The sequence below is a fragment of the Acanthochromis polyacanthus genome, chromosome 3, assembly GCF_021347895.1.
Source record: "Acanthochromis polyacanthus isolate Apoly-LR-REF ecotype Palm Island chromosome 3, KAUST_Apoly_ChrSc, whole genome shotgun sequence".
Lineage (NCBI taxonomy): Eukaryota > Metazoa > Chordata > Actinopteri > Pomacentridae > Acanthochromis > Acanthochromis polyacanthus.
This window is the reverse complement of record NC_067115.1, coordinates 15523433-15547593: the sequence shown is the minus strand read 5'-3', so window position 1 is coordinate 15547593 and position 24161 is coordinate 15523433. Positions and strand designations below refer to the sequence as shown.

Below are 24161 nucleotides of genomic sequence, written 5' to 3'. Positions count from 1 at the left end.
GAGCAGAAACTACTGACTGCATGGAAGTTAGAAAAATGTATTCACCAGTGAAAGATCTGTTTTGGACAATATCAGTATGTGTCGCATTTACTTTTACATTTCTGACAAGACAATACTTAACATATTGTTGTATTATTCCCTGTTGGAATGCATGCAGTAATTCATGAATTCTCATATTTTTCTTGAGCATTTAGAAATGAAAGGATCTGAAGGATGCTGCAAACAAACTGAACAACTCCAAATATGCAGCCAAACATTTGGTTTGTGGATATTTTGCTGAGATTCTCAGAAAGTCACAGTTGTAATACGTGCCAGATATGTGAACAAAACACATTAATATTGTTGTTATACTAAAAGTTGTTTGTAATGTCTTGTGGTGTTTGTAAATCATTTCATAAATGTCGACCACAGTTCAGTTTGTTTAAATTTAGTAAATATATTTGCAACAACAACTTTTTGGTTGATTGAACAAAATCATTTGGACAGTGGAGACACAATATGGGCATTGCAGCAACTATTATGACCATTAAACAGACCTACACAAACAAACATGCAAATATATGCTTGCAACTTAAGGCATTATGGAGGATGTTTTTTTTTTGTTTAATTTGTCTCATTCACATAAAATGAATATACTGACCTTTAGTGGACTTGTATGTATGGTCTCTAAAAGAATAAAATAAAAAAAAAAACTGTGGACATGGCAGGACCTGAAAAACATCAGCCAATCAATGTGCTCGGACCGAGGCCTTTGGTTTGCTCCCTTTCCTGTCAATCAAAAATCTTCCGGCTCAGGCCTAGTTACGTAGATTACGTACGCCTTGGACTTACGTGTTTTCTGCATGTGTTGCTTTGGTATAGCTTCGTAGTTAGCTGGCGACTTGTTTTGGTCATCTTTTTTCACATAATGGCAGATAAAGATCCAGGGGGACCCAGCCGTAAAAGACAACTTCACGAGTGCTACGCAAGTTTCTGGAGGGGGGCGTTTCTTCGTAAATGTTAAGAGGGGGGAGGTTAGAGGGGGGTGAGGGAGAGGTTGTATGTGCGCATGCGCATGCTACGTTCAAAGTCGTAGGAAATTAAATCTCCTCTAATGCCTTTAAAGTAACCTTCACCAAAAAATAGTGAGATATGTACAACTCCTTATGGGTGCCTTGATTCTAACTGGATTCACAGCATACAGGCACTGGGTTGTCTTCCAAAAGGCGACCCTGTTTCATTACAGCTATTGTGCAGCACACAGCAGCTCGGGGTCACATTAAAATGGCAGCCATTTCTTTCAAGTACTCACCCCCATCTACCTTAAGGGTCTTCAAAAGTGGTCTCTGCAATTGCCCCTGTGCTGCTCGGCCTTGCTTTCAACTTCTGTTGCTGTAGAGTCAGTCTGCCTGTGTCATGGGCTTCATCAGCCACGTCTGTTGTTAAACAGACTCTCCTGCAGTATTAAGTGGTGACCTGTGGCCTTAGATCGTGATTTTACAGTGACTGAAAAATGACTTCCCACAAATGGAATTGTTTCAGCACTTCTACATCGTGCACACTCTCAGCAAGGCCAACTGACATCTTAGAAAAGACTTTTTCCATCAACAACACCCTGCTATATCGCTGAATGACACCTTTTCTGATTACAGTGGTACCTTTGCTTTGGTGCCAAATGTGCTGCAGTCAAATGCGTCGATGCATTGTGGTGTTTGAAATAAGTAGACATTTCCATTAAATTTTCAGCATCTTGTAATTTAATGTGCAATGAGAGCAGCAATTTGATCACAGTGCTGCAAAAATCCTGGACAAAGTGACGAACTGTAGCGATACCAACAGGTTTCTCGCTTGCCACTCTTCCCAGTGAGATGCAAACCTGCTTTGAACCGGTACAGCCAAATGACAGTTCTTTAAAACTCAAGGAAGCTTCAGATATAATTATATTTCTGAAGAGTTCCATGAACTGCTCCCACAGCTGAGCATCGGTCGTCTTGCACATCCATCTTGTACAGCTGTGGTTGGTAAGTCTATTGAAGCAGAACAAGTGATTTTATTGAAATTTTGAAGGTTTCCAGTCAAACAATGCAGTTCACCACCTAGCTGGTGTTTTCTTATCCCTGTTTGTGCAGCTACTTACATTGTACAGCGGTGCTTGGATAAATTTGTGGAAATATACACCATTTTTTGGTGATATCTGAGTTTTAGTTTGCAAACTAAAAACTGGAACGGTTCTCCATCGGTGGACACAACCTAAGTCATAGAAGGAAGACATATTCCATCTATGTCTCAACTCAATCAGTTGATTTGAGACAGGCTCACGGTTACAAAAAGAAAAGTATTAATGACTAGTTTTGAAGTAAGGCTCCAGTGTCAAATACAAAAGCTTTAATAATAATAAAATGGACGTCACATTAATCGATGCAGGGCCTAAAGTGGCTTGATTCTGTCATTAATTCACCTTCTCAAGCATGCTCTTCCCTTTTCCTACACACAGTCTTTTAGATAATTAGTGGTCATACACATCAGTATTTAATATGTTCTGTGGTTCTGGCTTCCTACATCAATCTCCTCTCTCATAGTCATTTAAATTCAGTGCAGCTCCTCCCGTCAGACAAGGATGTTTAAGATGTGGAGACTAAAGATAGTTTGATGGAAAGATACTGCGCGGGGTCGAGGAGAAATCGCTTTACGGTTGAAAGGTGCAGCAGTGGCACTTTTCTAGCAGATGAGCTGACAAGTTATGAGCAGTTATGGAAGGCTGAGCCAAGTGTCTGAGGAATCAGCATCTATCTCTGTCTTCTTCTATTCCTGTTACATATATTAAGAATTAATGAGCCATCAGTCATCTGCATTCTGTAGCAGAAACTCAGCCTGCAGGACGTGTGTTTTTGAAGCAGGCGGAACTTCTGTGCGACAACTCTTTGGGGATCTCGAGCCTCAGGAGAACGGGGATGATGGGAAAAGTTCACCAAGAGCAGCCGAACCATCGTCCAAGTGTTCCAAATAAACACACACAACTACAATGTTGGGTCCGCAGATGAAGCTGAAACACCTTTGTTTGTCTGTGTTTGTAAAAAGCTTTGACTTTGGTTAACATCTACTGAGATAAAGGGTAAAAATAAGTAGTTTTCCTTGTAGATTTGTTGTTAGGATTGAGGAAATAGTTAAAATTAGCATTCACATTGATCAGACAGTTTGCTATGAATGTCAATAACCACTCCATGGCTTTGGTTTCAATTTCTCAATGTCTCTTGGTAGAACAAAGAGCAAAGGAATGCTGAAGTGTGTCAGCTGATTACAGTTACGTCACACTGTTGTCTTGAAGTACAAAGGAAACCGGTTAACATTACAAAGTCTGATTCAATCTGTGTGTGAGATCATTTAACATGAGGGGAATGCCAGCTATAACTACAGCAGGAACAACATTTGATTCATATCACAGGCCTAATTGCATTTTGCTCATGAGAAGCGTCACTATTTTTGTGCAATATCGACACCCCACCCATCCTCAGTACACACAAACACGTCGTCTCTCATTCTCCTCACCCTGAAGTGAACAGTGTTATTTCCTCTTCCTTCACTGTCGTGGGGCTGTAAACCTCACCCAGTCTTTGATTTATTTAGGACTCAAGTACTTTCCACAATAGAGCTGTCGCAGCTGATTGATTTCTGGTCCATGGAACTCCTTGAGGTGTTTATGTCTTGTTCCCAAAATAAAGCCTCTGCACATCGTGTGGCGCATGCATACAACTTCCTGTCCAGTTTTAACTCACAGTAAGTCATGTACTTAAACAACACAAAAAGACAGAATCAGCGATCCACTGAGAAAATCTGCCTGCGCACACATACAAGCAATAACGAAGACCGCGATTTCAAGCTAAATTCCAGCTAGGAAAGGTCGGGAACCATTGAGGAGAAGTGGATTTAGCTTTAAAATATTTATCCTCCCTTAATAAATACGATATATTTAATCATTTATTCAATAATTATGGTGGGCTTTGCTTTGAAGATGGCACTCAATAATGGAGCCACTTCATCTCCTGTCAATCACAGCTTTTCTCTCTTTCCGTGAGATTGGAAAGTTGAATGTACATTTGATAATCAACATGCATTTTTGAAGAAGTACTCTTTTTTTCCCCAATTCTTTGGTTTTGCTTTCTTTTGTGCATCTCATGCTCTATGTGTGGCAGAGATTCAATCAATGCTTAAACTACTGAGATGTTTCAAACATCTACAATCCGTTTAGCTGTGGGTACTGACTGATGCTATAAGTGCTACAAGATGTTTGCTCAGTCAGCTTTTTCTATTCACAGATGTTTTTAGCAGAGTGATCCTGAGGGGGAGTTTTGGGGGAAGGTGCATGGAAGATTTCTGACTACAGTAATATGTTTTCAGTGACCCTCTGCGTATAATGTATTTTCCATGATCCTCCCTGAAGAATTGCAACATCGCAAATACCCATCCAGGGCATTAGCTGGTCCCAGAGGTTAAAACTATATGGCAGTCTCTAAAATACACACGTGGACAAAATTGTTGGTACCCCTCAGTTAAAGAAGGAAAAACCCACAATTCTCACTGAAATCACTTGAAACTCACAAAAGTAACAATAAATAAAAATTTATTGAAAATTAAATAATCAAAAACAGCCATTACTTTTGAATTGTTGATTTACATAATTATTTAAAAAAACAAACTAATGAAACAGGCCTGGACAAAAATGATGGTACCTCTATAAAAGATTGAAAACTATTTGACCAGAGTGACATGATTAACTCAGGTGTGTCATTTAATTGACATCACAGGTGTTTCCAAACTCATAATCAGTCAGTCTGCCTATTTAAAGGGAGACAAGTGTTTGGTGAAAAGGTGTGTACCACACTGAACATGGACAACAGAAAGCGAAGGAGAGAATTGTTCCCAGGACATCCGAAAAAAAATGATAGACAAACATCTTAAAGGTAAAGGCTATAAGACCATCTCTAAACAGCTTGAAGTTCCTGTGACAACAGTGGCTCATATTATTCAGAAGTTCAAGACCCACGGGACAGTAGCCAACCTCCCTGGACGTGGCCGCAAGAGGAAAATTGATGACAAATTGAAGAGACGGATCGTTGGAATTGTATCCAAAGAGCCCAGAGCAACCTCCAAAGAAATTAAAGGTGAACTCCAAGGCCAAGGTACATCAGTGTCAGATCACACCATTCGTCGTTGTTTGAGCCAAAGTGGACTTCATGGGAGACGACCAAGAAGGACACCACTGCTGAAAAAAACCCATAAAAAAGCGAGACTGGAATTTGCAAAAATGCATGTTGACAAGCCGCAAAGCTTCTGGGAGAATGTCCTTTGGACAGATGAGACCAAACTGGAGCTTTTTGGTAAGGCACATCAACTCTATGTTCATAGACTCAAAAACCAAGCATACGAAGAAAAGAACACTGTCCCTACGGTGAAACATGGAGGAGGCTCAGTAATGTTTTGGGGCTGCTTTGCTGCATCTGGCACAGGGTGTCTTGAAAGTGTGCAAGGTACGATGAAATCTGAAGACTATCAAGGCATTCTGGAGAGAAATGTGCTGCCTAGTGTCAGAAAGCTTGGTCTCAGTCGCAGGTCATGGGTCTTCCAACAGGACAACGATCCAAAACACACAGCCAAAAACACCCAAGAATGGCTGAGAGAAAAGCGTTGGACTATTCTAAAGTGGCCTTCTATGAGCCCAGATCTGAATCCCATTGAACATATGTGGAAGGAGCGGAAACATGCCATTTGGAGAAGACACCCATCAAACCTGAGACAACTGGAGCTGTTTGCTCATGAGGAGTGGGCCAAAGTACCTGTTGACAGCTGCAGAACGCTCATTGACAAATACAGAAATCGTTTAATTGCAGTGATTGCCTCAAAAGGTTGTGCAACAAAATATTAAATTATGGGTACCATCATTTTTGTCCAGCCCTATTTCATTAGTTTGTTTTTTTTAAATAATTATGTTAATCAACAATTCAAAAGTGATGGCTGATTTTGATTATTTAATTTTCAATAAATTTTTATTTATTGTTACTTTTGTGAGTTTCAAGTGATTTCAGTGAGAATTGTGGGTTTTTCCTGCTTTAACTGAGGGGTACCAACAATTTTGTCCATGTGTGTAGATGCTTCCTGCATGGGCAGAGACAGAGCAAACCACAATTTAGCTTGTTTTTTTTTTGTAGTTTGAGTCCTCTTTTGTCTAATCATGAAGAAATTACTTTCTGGTCACTATTTAAACAATCACTAAGTAATAGCATTTTGTATTTTTTGATGACAGAAGCTTCTTTATTTGATTGTGATACCTTATACTGATAATTTTGTGATTAGGAATATGTAAACAGAAATCCAGTCAATGTTTAAAAATATATTCAATTGACTTGTCAAAAAGAATATTGACTGTGTTTCTGCTGATATTCAGGGTTTAAAATTTGATTATCACTGCAATATTCAAAACGCAACTTGTCTGCCCTTAAGACCTCCAGATGGATGTTGTTTTGGCCACTAAAGGCAAAAAGGAATTCTGAGGCTGAGGTTGGCAAAATTGTGCATGAAAACAAATCTAACTTAAATGAAGTAGATACAAGGCAAGATTTACCACTGGATTGGTCAGCCTGCCCTAATTGCAGCTTCTTAATGCAGCTTTGTGGGTCTCACTATGGTGATGTCAGAACAGCTTTTCTACACTCAACCATAGAAAAAATAGTATTTTCATGAATACACTGAACATAATTGGTTAAACCTTCAATAGTCTTCTGGTTAATGTGTGCTCATAAAAGGAGATGCCACATTATATCCAGACTAGGCAGTGAAAAATAAGATAATGAGTAAATAAAAATTCAGTAACACCATTCAGACTGAAGATTCATTCAGACTGGTCACATAATGTTTTTTGCATTGTTTACGTGAGGCTTGCACATGAACAAAAAATAGATCTTGTTAGAATTTAACACATCAGTAGCTCGTGTTATTATGAGCCACACTCTTGGCTGTAACCCTCTCTTGCTTCTTGTTACGATCCTCCAACCAACACTTGCCAAATCAAAGTTTAGCACCTTAATTGGAAAAGGGACCACTTGAATCACACCAGACAAAAAAAATTAAAGAATTCACATAATTTTTTCTATCTGTTCATGGACTGATTACTAAATATTTCGTATTAGAAACCAAGCTATTATATATATATATATATATATATATATATATATATATATATATATATATATATATATAAAATCATACTTTGTGTTACCAATATTTTAGATTTTATTATTTTAAATAATAACATACCATTCTCTTTCATACATAGCCATACATTAAGATGTATATTATTTAAGCTTCTTGTCAGCTGTGCTCTGGGAGCGGATCACTGGAACATCTGCTTAGTGGCTGCCAGAAGGCTCTGGGCAAAGGTCGGTACCACGACCAGGTCCTGGAGAAATTGTTTAAAGCCAAAGACATCAAAGCAGGTAGAAGCCAGAATCTTCTTTTTAAAAGATCCTGTCTAGTCAAGACCTTAAACTCATCGTTGTGCTCTTCAAACCATTCCTGAACAATTTTTGCTTTGTGGCACGGGGCATTATCCTGCTGAAAGAGGCCATCACAGAATACTGTTTGCAAGAAAGGGTGTACATGGTCTGCAACAGTGTTTAGGTAGTCGGTACATGTCAAAGTAACATCCACATGAATGGCAGGACCCAAGGTGAGTTTAGTGTAGAGACTCTGTAGAGAGTGTCAGCACATTCTGGCGGGTCCCATCATTTGTCTACCATGTGACTTGACAGGAGCTGGCGAGACCTGATCAAACATGCAAGTGTGAAGAACCCCGAAGCCCAGAACAGCTATCACAGCAAGGCAGGGCCGAGCCACAGGGTGGCACCCCCAGAGAGCCACCAGGGCCATCGTGCACCACGTGGACCCCGAGAACAAGAGGGAGCAGCTACTGACACCCCCGGTGCGCCAAGACTGACCCAGGTGGCCCGGGGCATGAGGACCCACCCGCCACCTAAGCCCCAACCCCACCTGCCCCAGCACCTCCAGAATCCCACACCCCAGCTGTCCTTAGATACAGCCAGGCCCTGATGCAAGTCCAGAGGACAAAAATAGACAGAGCGGTGGGGCCCTGCGACACCGACGGGGAGGCACCCCGCATATCCCCCCTGCACCAGGCGAGCATGGCACGCCCAAGGTCCCCACACCCCACGACGTGCCCTGACACCCCATCAGGACAGAGCCACCACACACCACCAGCCCGCGCCAAGACCACAGCACCCACCAGGACAGCCAATCCAGCCCCCACAGACCACCAAGAGCCACTGCACCAGCCGGGACCCGTCGGGCATGCAGAAGAACCCCCCCAGGCCACAGCTCCCAGGCCCCGGGGACCCCCCAGCCACAGCAACACGGTTGATGGTCCACCCCTGTTGCCCCATAGCCATAAAGGGGCCGGGTCCCACCAGCGAGGCCATACCTATGAAACCCATTACCCCCAATTACTATGTTTCCCGATCCCTGACGGGAAATATTATCCCTGCACTATGATAAGTGTAACCCTGAGTGTCATGTGGTCCATTAAAAGTGGGGAGACTGGGCGAGATGTCAGCCATCCCAGACCTACCCCCAAGGTGAGTGTGTGTGGTGGAGTGGAGAAATTGGAGAGCAGGGGAGACAAGAAAGAGGGTGATGGGGAATAGACGGGGCCATAGAGCCCTGCCGTCTGCCTCACCAAAGAGCCCATTGTTCCCGCCCCCACCTGCCCTCAGGGCCCTGACTGTTGTGTCCCTATATGTGCCTAAGTGTCGCTATATACAGTGAGGTGTATGTGAAGTGCACAGTAAGAGGCAGTGTGGTGCCAATGCTCACATTAAGACACTTTATGAAGGTGATTAAAAAAATTGGACCGAGTGCAGATTTTGGCTGCACTTAGTTCTGGGAACTTGAATTATTTCCATGTTCAGGGTCAATAAACCTGTCCGAACCTTTTATTTCCAATGTACTTCAATGCACCTCTGTAGTCAGAGCTCCTTAGATACAGTGAAAGTCAGGAAACTCCCCTGCGAGGCACTGTGAGCTAACATAAGCTCATATTCTCGGCTGGCTTTATCCTACCAATTCAATGAGCTGTCTCCAGTGGCTTCTGTTCTCTGTAATATGTAAATGTACACGAGTAGGGAGATGTTTTCAGAGATATTCCTAGATCAGTTACCGACAAGAACAAACAATACTGGACATGTGCGCCTTCCTAATACATAATTCATCTACTGACATCTTATTACCTTCTGCACAACAACACACAGATGAGTTGTAATAGTTTCATGTTGTCGGAATCTCCAGTGGAAACTTGCTGGATGATAAGTTCACCGATTGGCTTTGTACATGATAAATAACTGTGCAATAATGTACATACATGCATGTGCCAGCATGGAAGAATTTATGTGACTCATGTGCCTAATATGTGTCATTTTTCAGCCAAGACTACAAAATCTGACCATTCCTGCAGTAAAGCACCAGAAAATGTTCGTCAAGTACATTTTTTTCTTAACTTTAATATCACACACTTGAGGAATATACAGTATATTAGCTCCCAGGCAGTGTGCTACAAATGGCAGTTAAAAGGAATTAACCATCTAAAATACATAATAAATACTGAGTCTGTCTTTGCTGAAAGAATTCTTTTTAATTGGATCCACAGAGACACATGAGATACAGGAAGTTTGGCTTTTATACAAAACATCTTTCTTTTCTCTCAATGACATTGTTTGCTTTAGGCTCCTTCTGACAGCTGCTATATTTTCAGTAGAAAGACAGGATCTGACCTTTACAATCACGTTTTGTGAAACAGGAGTCTTTTCTCACAATAATTAGTCATGTTTTCATATTTCATCACCTGCACTGAAAGCAACAACACAGAACAATATGCCCCCTTCACCCACTTGTCTTTATATTACTCTCTTTATCGGTATTTACAATGCACAGCACACTCTTGTTCATTTCAGATATAATAAGTTTTCTCAGCTCTTGATAAAAAAGTCAGGATCTCTTTGTGAAAACTGTTGCTGGCTCCAGTTAATTTCTTATTTCCAAAAACACAAAAAGTGGCTCTGCATGGCACCATTTACTTTGTATCAGAAGGTATGAGTGCTCATCCTATTTGCAGGAGAAAAAAAAAGATAAAACGTCATTACTCCATTGTTAATGGGCTGTTCAGTCCAACACAAAGTACCAGTCACATATCCTGCAACATACTAAACCTCCCTATCTTCTTTCTAAAGAATACTGTATCATTGAAAAAAATGTGGCACTACGTGGACAATGAAGAAAATAGTGTGATGACAGTGATCTGGAGTAATTTTCACTGAAGTTAAACACTAAAAATAAAAAACTGCTTTCCCTCCAGTTACCCATCACTGCGTCATGTATTGATCTTCACTCTGAGTATGCACGAAGGCAAATCAAGAATTAAATTCAGGTGGTATGGATAAAACATGTATTTATAATTACATATGTACATTAAGATATTTTCACCCATATTGTTCCGTTGTACATTCAATCAAAAAATATGTTTAAAAATGCACGTTGCAAGGATGGTGTTGGTACAAAAAGAAAGGAAAGGCAAGAAACAGCAGAAACTGATATGAAACCTGTGATATATTATTATTTTCTTGTTTGGCTTTGGTCATTTGAAACCAGAATAATTTAAACATTATAGCACAGTCTTTCTGAAAATAAAAGCACCCATTGTCATTGAAGCAGCCTCACCGTGGCAGACATTGGATGGTTTTCCACCACAGAAGCTTGTGGATGATTTTAGAAGCCTTTGTTGATGTTCACACTGCAACAAAAGACCCTGTAGAGTGTGCTGAGGCTGTATTCTGCTATCCGTACTACCATACTACATAGTATGCCAGAGAAAGGTGTAGTACCCAAATGTCGAATGCCAAAAATACCAGGATGTCCTACACATCTGGTTAGAGCTTGCAATATGCAAGTCAGCATGACTTGTCTGTCCATTCTGACCCACAATCCTCTGCATAGTTATGCCACATATGCCATGGAGTTTCACACAAGTATAAATAATGATATGAACCATCATATGCACACAGACAGATGAAAACTAATTTCGCACAATAGACTGCAATGGTCACAGTTAAATATGATCATCATGATTAAGCAGTATGCCCAAATTCAGTGCATACTACATGAAACAGTATGTACGCAATAACAGCGGTTGTAGTATGTACTTAAAGTAAAAAGACAAAGTATGCAATTGGAACGCAGTCCATCAAAGGTACTTCTGAGCCACAATCAAAAATTGCTATGCAGATTTCCACATTGATTGGTTTAAACTCTGTCTTCATCGAGTAGCAATCCTCTCCTCTCAAATGTTGGCATCAACAAGGTAAAATTGATCTTACTTGCTAATATAACAAACCTCCACAGCTGAACACTGCGGTCGAAGCTATAGTTAGCTACACCCCAACAAGAACCTCATTAGGGAGCCATGCTCGCCTTGCTCTAGTTACTGAAGTGAAAAGCTTCCCATTGATTCTCCTCATAAGATTCTGTGCTCTCCAGCGAATCGCTCACCTCTGCTGATCTCTTGACCCTCTGTGAAGAAGACATCAAATATCATGTACACTGCAATCCACATTCAGTTTCATAAGACCATAAATGAAAAGAAAAAAAATCCTATTTTGACACTGAGAGGTTGTTGTGTAAGGAAAGAAGCGTCCACCGCTGCTGGGGGCTGGCATGCCTCAGTGGGTAGAGGGCCGTCTTGTAACTGGAAGGTTGCCGGTTTGATCTTTGGCCCTTCGAGCTCATGTCGAGGTGTCCCTGAGCAAGACACCGAACCCCTAATTGCTCCTGGTGGGTCGTGGTTAGCGCCTTGCATGGCAGCTTCTGCCATCAGTGTGTGAATAGGTGAATGTGACGTATCATGTAAAGCACTTTGGATAAAAGCACTATATAAATACAACCTTTTACCAAACAGCCGGACAGATGGAAGGATGTGATCAGGGTTGGTGTTAAAATGGCCTAACCCTAACCCTAACCCCTAACCCCTAACCCTCAATATGGACATACACACTGAACACCAGCAGAGTTTCATTTTAATTTACTTAATCATTCCTGATGTCTGATGTCAGTAAGTTTTTTTCACTCAAGGTCCCAAAACCAGAAAATATTAATTTGCAGCTATGCAGGCTAAACAGCATTTGCTGCTATGTAGTCAGCAGTGAACATAATGATCCATGCAGGCTACTTCCTTTTCACACTCAAGCTGTCTTGTTGGTGCATGATAAAAACTGATCTGGGACACCGATAAGCACAATCAGAGCTTTCGCGATGAAGGAATGCAGTCATCACACGTTAGTTTCCTCTCCTTCCAGAGGATATGATCGGTACTGCACCCTCTCTTCCAGGCATACATGTTCTGTCGTGTTGCTGGTGGTGCCGCGGTGTGGATGGAAAGAGAAATGCAGGATGTGTTTGCTCTTGGCGGGTTTGCCTTTTCCTGTTCCGTTGCTGTAAGAGACGACCAGTCGGCGGTTTTCCTCGGGGGCGCTAGAGCAGGATGGGCCTCGGTCAGCTTTGTTGAGGTGAGGCAAGTCGCCGCTGGTCTCGCTGCCGTTGTTGCAGTGGGGATCGGGCAGATTGCCGGTGGCGATGCTGCCGCTCTTGACATGCGGCGTGTGGCTGTGGGTGTGCCGGTACTCTTCGTCAATGTCCTTACCCAGTTTCCACCTCTTCCACTTTTGCAGCATCTCAGATTGCACCTGAGAGATGATGAGATGGTAGTTGGAGAGGTGGAGAGCAGAGCAGCAGTGATGAAGATTAGACAAGACACAGGGCACTTTGTTAGACGGATGTCTGCTGCCAAAAACTGCATTTAGAAGTTGAGATTTGAGCAGATAGATGCTGTTCTGTCCGACCTTCTTCGCAGACAAAAGAATGAAGTGTAGCTCGAACAAAGATGGAGATTTTAGACTTACAAAAGGACAGATAAAGGCTGGCAGCAGGAACACTGATGATGAAAAATATCGCCCGTCTACAAAGCGAAAGGAAGCAACTGCGGGAGATCAAGCCAGGAAGATGGTCGACATGAAAGCAAATCTGTCTCACCTCTTTATTGACGAAGCAGTACAGGATGGCAACCAACAGGCCCTGGAATAGAAAGCGGACAATATATGCTCAAATGGGGCTTAAATGCTTATGCAGAAGTACTACACTAACTAATATTTGACCAGTGAAACATTTAGATCAGATTGATGTAACAATGCACCACATGAAGCATCTCTTGTTGTGCTGTCAAGAAGAGCTTCGGGAATGATTGTGGAAATTATGTACGCTGACAGTTCTTTATAAAAGCTCTGTAACTGGAATCTATAGAAGTTAGGGACGTGAAATGTGAACAACAAAACAGTGGAAGCACAGAACTTACATTGATGTACATTTATCAACTAACAACATGATAACAATTACTAGCTACAACACACTATTAACACACATTAAGACAAAACAGTAACACAAAAAAAGCAACACTGTTAATGTCCATCCATCCAATATCTATACACCGCTTAATCCTCATTAAGGTCACGGGGGGAGCTGGAGTCTATCCCAGCTGACTTAGGGTGAAGGCAGGGGATACCCTGGACAGGTCACCAGTCTATCATAGGGCTACATACACTATATTGCCAAAAGTATTCAATAATAATCCAGATAATCAGAATCAGGTGTTTCAATCACTTCCATGGCCACAGGTGTATCAAATCAAGCACCTATGTATGCAGACTGCTTTACAAACATTTGTGAAAGAATGGGTCGCTCTCAGGAGCTCAGTGAATTTCAGCGTGGACCTGTGATAGGATGCCACCTGTGCAACAAATCCAGTCGTGACATTTCCTCGCTCCTAAATATTCTACAGTCAACCGCCAGCTGTATTATAAGAAAGTGGAAGTTTGTGGGAACGACAGCAACTCAGACACCAAGTGGTAGGCCACATAAACTGACGGAGCGGGGTCAGCAGATGCTGAGGTGCATAGTGCCAAGAGGTGGTCAACTTTCTGCAGAGTCAATCGCTACAGACCTTCAAACTTCATGTGGCCTCCAGATTAGCTCAAGAACAGTGCTTCAGCAGAGAGCTTCATGGAATGTGTTTCCATGGCCGAGCAGCTGCATCCAAGCCATATATCACCAAGTACAATGCAAAGCATCGGATGCAGTGGTGTAAAGCACACCACCACTGGACTCTAGAGCAGTGGAGACGCTTTCTCTGGAGTGTCCAATCCCTCTGGCAGTCTGATGGATGAGTCTGGGTTTGGCGGTTGCCACGAGAATGATACTTGTCAGACTGCATTGTGCCAAGTGCAAAGTTTGGTGGAGGGGGCATTATGGTATGGGTTTGTTTTTCAGGAGCTGGGCTTGACCCCTTAGTTCCAGTGAAAGGAACTGTGAATGCTTCAGCATACCAAGACATTTTGAACAATTCCATGCTCTCAACTTTGTTTGGAACAGTTTGGAGCTGGCCTCTTCCTCTTCCAACATGACTGTGCACCAGAGCACAAAGGAAGGTCCATAAAGACATGGATGACAGAGTCTGGTATGGATGAACTTGACTGGCCTGCACAGAGTCCTGACCTCAACCTGATAGAACACCTTTGGGATGAATTAGAGTGGAGACTGAGAACCAGGCCTTCTGGTCCAACATCAGTGTGCGACCTCACAAATGTGCTTCTGGAAGAATGGTCAAACATTCCCATAAACACACTCCCAAACCTTGTGGACAGCCTTCCTAGAAAAGTTGAAGCTATTATAGCTGCAAAGGGTGGACCGACGTCATTTTGAACCCTATGGATTAGGAATGGGATGTCACTTACGTTCATATGCGAGTTAAGGCAGGTGAGCAAATACTTTTGGCAATATAGTGTATAGAGACAAACAATCACACTCACATTACCATGAATGTGAAATGAGGAAAAGGAAGGAAGAGAACACAATAATATCGGTCAATGTTAGCGTGTGATATGCTTTTCCAAGATGAAGGGATGAACAGACCACACTTGAAAGCAGTCACTCATTTGATGGTTTGCTAGTTGGAAATTTGGAAGAATTTGCTTTTATGAATAGAGAACAATAAAACACGGCTCATCACAATGGAGTAATCATCTAGTCATCTAGTGTATAATAGTTCTGGAGTTGTGGCTACGCAGACTTGGTATCACCTGTTAGGATAAATTTATTGTTAGTTTTGCTTATAAACAATTACTATTCATCTATTACTAGAATTAGTCTATTTGTACAAGGTTTACTCCAGACTGGTATTTTAATACTATACAACTGAAATAAAATTAAATCTTTGATATAGATATACCCAAAAGTAATGCTATGTCTTGCAATAAATAATCTAATTTAGATCTGAGAGAAAAATGAAGAGGCCACTGGAAACTTTGAAAGAAAATGCGGAAAAACTCCTGCTGAAATATTTGTGATTTGCAAAAATGTGGAAAAACAGAGTTTCCTGTGGAGTTGAGCTTGAACCTGGAAGGAGTTGAACAGCAGATCGCAGAAGAGGCGGATGAGGCGCAACATGGAGCCTTTAGGGACGGACTCATCAATGACAAAGGTGAAGAGGATGGCGTGAATCCCAAGCAGCGGGATGAGCGTCAGTGTGGACTTTGCCAGTCTGAAGCGAAGGAGGAAAAGGGAAACAGTAAAGAGTTTAAAGATTACAAGAAACCGGAAAAATCTGTCATAACTCCAGTTAAATTATCTTAGCAGGAAACAGTAGTCGGCAGAGCTTTTGGTCCAAGACACATTGATCATTCAAGCCTTATGGTGCCCAAGAATTTTTAAATGATGTTACAAACGCATGGCAGGAGAGAAATACATTCTGCAATGTAATATGGGGTGTTAAATATTAATTCGGACATTTTTAAAAGTGCAGCTGCAAAGAATTATCTCTGCAGAACTTGGCAGCGCCTTTGACTTTGCAGTGTTTCTGTTCTGCTTTAGTCTCATCTCTCTTATTAGTGTAATTTTCAGAAGAAAAAAAAATGGTTCAAACCTGCAACACAAAACCTGCACAAATGCTCCCTTATGTCTTAAACATTTTTGTGTTTCTTACCTGAACTTGTAGTCAGTGTATCTCATCTGATGAGCTCTAAGTTTAGACATCAGAATTTTGATAATTCGGATGAAAATGAAGAAGTTGATCTGAAATAAGAAGAGTAAGTGAGTTACTCAGAAGCAAAACACATGTAAAAGATTGGTATATTGTGTGAAGGAGACTGAAAAATTCCCCAAAACATCTAAAACTGGACTGTTTTGTAGCTTTTAAGTCTTGGCCTGTGGTCTCTCGGGGTTGCACTGGCCACACATGCACAGCAGTGTTTCCATCACTTCAGAGGACATTACATTGACTTTCATTCTTTCCTGGAGACTTACCATAACCCCTAACTCAACCTAATTACAACAACAATAACCCTAAATTATAAACCCTAAACCAAGTCTTTATCATAAATTTTAGGGATTTATGGTAGGAAGATTTATTTATGATGCCAAGAGGGATGTGAGTTTCCTCACTATGACAGTGTAAAAAGATTTATGTCCCCACAACATGAGTAATACAACACAGAGCACACACTCAAACTGTGATCTAGTGCAGGACCCTCTCTGATGACAGAGAACATTCATTATTACAGCACTCAGGTTATTGGAGCTCCAAGTTTGGTAAAGCGTGTACGTCGTCCTGCAAGATATGTTTGGTTGAAGGTGTGTGTGTTTAAGATTTGATTCAGACTGAATGTGTGTGTAACGTAACTTCATTGTCTGTTACACAACTGGTCCACTATGTCAGTGATTACAATAAAAATTGTGTTTCCACGAAGCACAGAATGGTATGACTGCATTACACCATCCAGAAATTAACGGATATTTCTGAATGTTTTGCAGAGTGTGTACGTACACTTCTGGTCACAAATGTGACTACTGTTAATAAGCAATTGTGCTCCTAAGTGTTTCCATCCATGACATTGTTTGTCTCTATGGGAACAAGAAGCAGGAAATACACAAGAGGAATTTCACAACTGACTGACTCTCTCTCTCTCTGTGTGTGTGTGTGTGTGTGCGTGTGTGCGTGCGTGCGTGTGTGTGTGTGTGTTGCATTACAATAAAAATACTATTTCAAATGCACATTATTTATACTTTTAGCCTGTTTTGTTGGTTTTTTGCTTTTCTTTTTTAAGGTATATGGGATATTATCTGGAAAAGTATAAATTAAAATATTTTATCTTGTCTGATACTTAATATACACCAAATTTTCAGCAAATATCTGTAAAATAATTATGCATTGTTTCTAATTTGAATGCAGCAAAAAAAAAAAAGAAAAGAAAAGAAAAGTGTAATTTCACGATCAAAAAAGACAAAATTTAAAAGAACAAATTCCCAATTGTGAAAATGCTGATTTTCAATGTGAACATTATTTACAGCTTAGGCCTGCTTTCTTTTTCTTTTTTTTTTTTAATGTTTATTTATTGGCTTGTCTATTTGTTTTTTCTTTTTTACATTAGCATGTAAATTAATACACTCAACAAAAATATAAATGCAACACTTTTGTTTTTGCTCCCATTTTTTATGAGATGAACTCAAAGATCTAAAACTTTTTCCACATACACAAATCACCATTTCTCTCAAATATTGTTCACAAATCTGTCTAAATCTGAGATAGTGAGCACTTCTCCTTTGCTGAGATAATCCATCCCACCTCACAGGTGTGCCATATCAAGATGCTGATTAGACACCATGATTAGTGCACAGGTGTGCCTTAGATTGCCCACAGTAAAAGGCCACTCTGATTTAGACAGATTTATGAACAATATTTGAGAGAAATAGTGATATTGTGTATGTGGGAAAAGATTTTGATCTTTGAGTTCATCTCATAAAAAATGGGAGCAAAAACAAAAGTGTTGCATTTATATTTTTGTTGAGTGTACATGTCTGTGATTATACTGGTTATCTGTAATTCACCAAAACAGGGGAAATTTGAAAATAATAGTAAATTGTTAAGAAAAAAATACAGCCAAAAACTTTTCAGAAAGAGTGTCATACACAAACAGAAACCACACAAAATAAATTTCAGATTTGAATCTTAATTTGATTCCATTTTCTGGAGGTCAAAATTTGGTTCACACTAAAATAAGCAATTCTATCCAAGTGATTTTAATTTTCTGGACTCCCACAAGCAGTTGCAGGACAAATTTCAGAAGTGGAGAGGTCGTGAACAAAGCAAGACAACAGAACACGATGATTGTGTTATCTCCTCAAACCTCTGATGATTATCCAAATTAAACATGGACAAAATGAACAAATTGGCAAACTTCTGGCTCAGTTCCTGACTCATGTTAAAAGCATCTTGAGGCTGCTCTCATGTACACTTGTTTGCTCTGTACAGCCATGGCCATAAGTTTGGACACAAGTACCATGACGCTTGTGAATCTTAGAAAATACCACAAAATTGTCACTTACAATATACTTATGTTCTGTAATAGACATCAAAACAGACATAAGTCATGCTGTGTCCAAACTTATGGCCATGGCTGTATATTGTAAGTGACAATTTTGTGGTATTTTCTAAGATTCACAAGCGTCATGGTACTTGTGTCCAAACTTATGGCCATGGCTGTACATACAGACCAGTTAGCCGGTTTTTATTGGGCGTCATCAATCTGGTTTTTGATAGACTTCTCATAACTGGATGACAACAGAACAGCATTTTAGGACTGAAGAGCAGATTTATATCTACACGTATCGCTCCCTGTAGAGATTTGTAACCTCCAAACAAAATTTGACGTGTGCTTGTTTCACTAACACTTGAGTGATGATTGCATTGGATAAAGAAAGAGGATTTGAAATGGGCTGAACTATCTGTTCTGAGCTGTTTGTGCACATCCTTCAAAAGAGACACTTTTTATTTTTTCAAACTGAATGTTCAAACATCCATTATCTATACACCGCTTAACCCTCATTAGGCTTGCGAGGGCTGATGGAGTCTTGACTTAGGGTGAAGGCAGGGACACCCTGGACAGGTCACCAGTCTATCACAGGGCTACACATAGAGACAAACGAGCACATTGACATTCTTTCTTATGGGCAATTTAGAATCACCAGTTACTGTAACCTCAGCGTATTTTTGGACTGTGTAAGGAAGCCGGAGAACCCGAAAAACATCCGTGCTACACAACATGCAAACTCCACACAGAAAGATCTCAGGCCAGAATGTGAAATGAGGACCTTCTAGCTGTGAGGTGACGGTGCCAACAACCGAGTCACCGTGCAGCCCCAAATCCATGACTAAATTAGGAAAGTCCTTTCAGAATACAGAACAATATACAGGTTTTATTTTGACGTATTATGTTCACCAAGGTCAAACCTTAGACACTGCTTTTCTTTAGGGACCACCACATAGACAGGATAAGGAATAGCCACTGACTTCAAGTCAAGATCAGTAAAATACTATTTATTACTAAATTGTAGGGGTGATTGAGTTCATTTTTGCCTCATACCTTGTAAATAATGCCTTTTAATCTTAACAGTACTGCAAAGCTTGACTGACATCATGATTATAAGTAGAGCTGCACTTGACTACACAGAGTGTGGTCAAATGCAGGTAATGGCAAGAGAGCTCAATTTCTTCAGTGGATTACACCCCCAATACAACCTTTTGTCATGTACCTGCTGGTCACAGCAGAGCCCACCGATTTTTTGTTGTTGTTGTTGTTTCTATTTTTTACAGAATCTGGTTAGCAAAAATTATTCATTTTAAGCAAAAATTTTCAAAGAGATGTCTTGGACAGGGTGATTTTGATTCAACATAACATTTTTAATTTAGGATTTGGTTAATTTTCCACATTAAAATTAGTTGTGAGGAGTTCAAGGACCATCAGAAAGCTGGAAAGCCTGTGATTCTTTCCATTTTTACAGTTCTTGGCTCTATGGATTCTTGTGGGGTACTTTTTTAGACACAGCATGTCTTTCACACTGCTACTATTTAATCACAGCAACATCTGTCAAGTCACTGTTCCCAAATGCTGGACTTCAAATTTTATTCCTTCAACACATTGCTGCCAGAATCAGAATACGAGCGCAAGAGAGAAACAGAGAGACGCAAACAGTGTTACCAGGTAAGCAAACAGTATAGGAGAGCGAATGATCCACCAGTATCCCATGTTGATGTTCCTCTCCCAGCACCTGGACACACAGAAAAAATATAAATTACACTCCAACTTACTGATGCTATCACTCAAATTCTGCACAAAAAGCCACGTGTTAATACACTGCAATATGAGTGGTTATAAAGAAATCAAAAACAAAACATACAGTCTTCTGTCTGTTTACAGGATGCAGTCTAAAGCTGTAACATTTAAAGTGTCTTTCATTTCATGAAATTGGTTAAACTCACTCCTCATTCTCATACAGATATTTCACTGTGATCCACGGCGACACGAAAATGAGAGGTGCACCTAGGAATGAAAGAGGTCATAGATTGTCAATATGCTCCTGGTACATCACTGACTGCAAAACAACATCTTTAGTACACATACATCACTTTATTATATCGGTATTCCTAATATAGTTTTCTTATCATAAGGAATGCAAAGAAGTTACTTATCTCAAGTCAAATACTTCTGTTCTTGTCTTAGCCACTGAAGACTTAAAAGGTCTGTAAAACTGACGATGTTAAGCTATTTCTGCCTTTGTCTGAGCTTAAACAAAGTAAAATCTTATCGGCTCATGAACTTGGTCTGTTCTTTGAACATTATCAGTCCCGTCAGGCTACAGTGACTCACTAACATCAGTTGGATGATCCACTTATTAATTTGACATGGCCATGAGCAGTTTCTCCACTCACTGAGGATTTTCATAATCATGAAAAGCAATCTGAAGAGAATTATACAATTCATTTGTTATCTCAGATTAGCAGGCTGAAAACTGAGTCAACACTTATTTAAAGATGAAAAACTGTTGTGATCTCTGGACAAGACATCCGATGCAATGAACCACAGATGTTCGTGGCTAATGAATCTTATTTATTATCGCTGGAGTTACATTCATTTTTGCCGTATTTCAGAACACAATAATTTATGCATGCTTACAGTCACATATATAGTTAAAGTTTTGAATTAGATTTCTAATAGTCTTCACTCTAAAGGGGAACTGAACTCATTTTTACACATCAAAGTCTGCGAGTCTTGGGGAATACAAGTGTATATACAGAAAAAAATATTACAATGTATGAAGCCTTTTGTGTCTCAAGAAAGAACTATGGAGTGTAAGTTACAGGTTTAAAAGAAAAAGTGAGTTATTTTGTCACATATGTATTTCTTGTGCAGTGAATTTTAGCAGCATGCAACACAAATGAATGGCGCTTGAAAGTAGGAAAATGTTCGTAATCTAAAAAAATATGAAAACTTTTTTCAAAATTGGTCAATCTATAGCACAGAACTAACATCACATTTCTCACCCTTTGAGGTTATTATAATGACCTATTGCTCAGACTATAAGCCGCATCACTGCCAAAATCTAATTACTTGTGTCATTTCTGACCTTCCTTGAAAATTTCATCCAAATCCGTCACTCTGTATTTGAATAATGTTGCAAACAGACAAACGTACGATGATCGTCACACTTCAGCGTTCCTTGGTGGAGTAATAAAGACAGTCAGAGCCTGTTATCCCATACCTGCCCACTAGATGCCTTCAGAGTATATAAGTCACCTGATTCACCCTGAGGACAATCATCTGAGTGTATTTTCTCGTAAGTCTATTTGGACTCCTGTTCACCATTTCTATTCCTGACTGACTTCTTGCTGTCGATGTGTGACAGAGGCTGTTAAAAACACCTGAAGTCTTACTGAAGGTCAAAGTACTGTTGACTGTTCTCAACACACTGACCAGAAAACAGCTGAAGTACAACTCAGTGTGTTTCTCTAATAACCTCAAAGCAGTTACAGTGCGATGGTCGTCTCTGTGGGACAGTTTCAGCTCTTACCCCAGCCAATGGCGAGGTAAATGTGGAAGTACTTCTTCTCACTGAACACTGTGATGACCAGGAGGCTGTGCAGGTAGATACCTTCCACCAGCAGCCAATAGTTGTTGGCCATTACGCTGTACTGCATCATCACCATGGCACCACGACACCACGACACAGCCTGATGCACAACACGAGATAAAGGTGGTGCACGAGAATGCAAACAACAAGTCAAGGTGTCCTCGATTCTCATTGTAAATATGGTTTAATGTCAGAGTGCTGCAATATTCAAATCCTGTTCAATGAAAGCAGTTTAGAGGACGATAATTGCCATGATGAACATGAAATATTTGATTGTCGCATCCACATTTAGTTCCTATCTGCCCACTAAGCAGAACAGTAATGAAAGTTATGACGTTGCAGCACAGTAACTACATCCCAACGTCTCCAAGCTACTAATCACATTTACAGGGCATTTTTAATTTCTCATTGCTTATTCTTAATGTGGATTATTGCAGACACAATGTCATTTGTTTCATTTTACGTGAGATATTCCTCCAATGCAAATATGGTGTAGTTTAGCGAGAAGAACTGATTTATCCTGATGACTTCACATTTCTCTGTATGAACCCTTGAAATGGAACTATAACAGAGTGTCATTTTGAATAGAAATATTCTTATTTATGAGAGTCATTTCCAGGAATTACACCAAAAACAGCACGTTCGCTGATGTGGAGAGAAGCCGGGGCACACTAAACAATATGTTTTGCTGTTGAATATCAAATGTGAGAAGAAGTAAGAAGGGATTTCTGTAGTTGTCTTTCTACTTTCATATTTGCTAATCTGCCTTTGCAATTCAACTTGAACAACATCTTAGTGCAGGAAGTAACAAGATGTTCAAAGTCAATAAGGAAAAGCTGAGGTTTGTATCTCCTCTTATAGCCACTTCAGTATTTTTTATTATTTAACAAGATCCATGGAGCTGGAGCAGTTAATAGAAAAACATTTCTAGTGATCATGTTGCCTCAAATGTATTATTGTCTTCCAAAAAAGCTGCCCATGAACACCGAGTTTGATTTTGCTCTGACCGGTATGCTGACCCAGGCTTGTGTCTGGGTGTCATTGCTGCTCCTCGGGTCCAGAGTGAGCGTCAGCAGAGCGTCTTTAACCAGGATGGACACCGCTCTCAGGATGAAGGAGGCAAACAAGTTCATGTGGATGTTGTTCCTCATACAGTGGAGTTTCCTAATGCAGACATGACAGTGTGTGAAATGTCATATCTAATGTACATGCAGCCTCAACACCAAAACCATCATTTCTACCCTTATTTGATTTCCTTGCATTATGTATTCTTGCTCTCCACTTGTGGATTTTGCAGTTTTTCCATTTCACTCTCGTCTTCCTTTTTACTTTATCCATCTCTCTTTCCTTCATTTTTATTCCTTGTTCTTTATGCTTTCTTACAGCCTCATTTTTATCTTCAATTCCCTTTTCAGTATTTTTGCACCTTTTCTTTCATTTAAACTTTGTCCAATTCCTTTTTTGTCTTGACTGTTATATTTTCTCATCTGACCCCCTAATACTTTCAGTCATGCTTTCTTTATTCCAATTATCCTTCCCTTTCTCTTTTCTTTGTTCTTTCTTCTATCCATTTGCGGTGCTCACTAAAATATATCTCTGATTGGAAGTTTTTGCCTTTATTTTTGCCACCCAATTTGTACAAAGAAATGTCATTAAATGAAAAATATAAAATGTAAAATAAGTGATAACACAAGTATTCACCCCTTGAAGTGACTCACACTAATTGAACACAGTGACAGAAAACTAGTGCTAGATTTCATGTAGTTAGTAAAGTAAAGCCACTTTATAGGTCACAAATGCATAAATCTGTCTAGAGCATTCTGTCTCCAAAAACTGACAAGAGACAGACCAGTGAGGGAAGCCACCAAGACACCTTTGACTGCTCTGGAGGAGTTACAGTCTTCAGCAACTGAGATGGGAGAGACTGTGCATACAGCAACTGTTGCCTGTTCCTACTAGTCAAAGCTTCGTGGAAGAGTAGCAAAAAAAGAAGCCACTGTTAAATAAAGTTCACATTAAGTCTTGATTTGATTTCACCAGAAGGCATGTGAGAGAACCTG

The 24161-nt window shown here is 40.2% G+C and overlaps 1 protein-coding gene across 3 annotated transcripts in view; it reads right to left on the bottom strand.

Annotated features, from left to right (window-relative positions):
- Positions 1-9653: 9653 nt before the first annotated feature.
- gcgrb (glucagon receptor b) overlaps positions 9654-24161 on the bottom strand; it is a 53790-nt gene continuing 39282 nt past the window's right edge. For 2 of the 3 annotated variants that reach the window (XM_022208588.2, XM_022208595.2), the window contains exons 7-14: positions 23109-23265; positions 22042-22201; positions 20453-20513; positions 20172-20241; positions 16121-16209; positions 15535-15679; positions 13120-13161; positions 9654-12773 (exon numbers count right to left, since the gene is read on the bottom strand). In XM_022208588.2, coding sequence (XP_022064280.1) covers positions 12360-12773; positions 13120-13161; positions 15535-15679; positions 16121-16209; positions 20172-20241; positions 20453-20513; positions 22042-22201; positions 23109-23265 — 1138 coding nt within the window. In that variant the 3' untranslated portion in view covers positions 9654-12359. The remainder of the gene's footprint in view (positions 12774-13119; positions 13162-15534; positions 15680-16120; positions 16210-20171; positions 20242-20452; positions 20514-22041; positions 22202-23108; positions 23266-24161) is intronic. The other variant, XM_022208605.2, reaches the window with a different exon arrangement.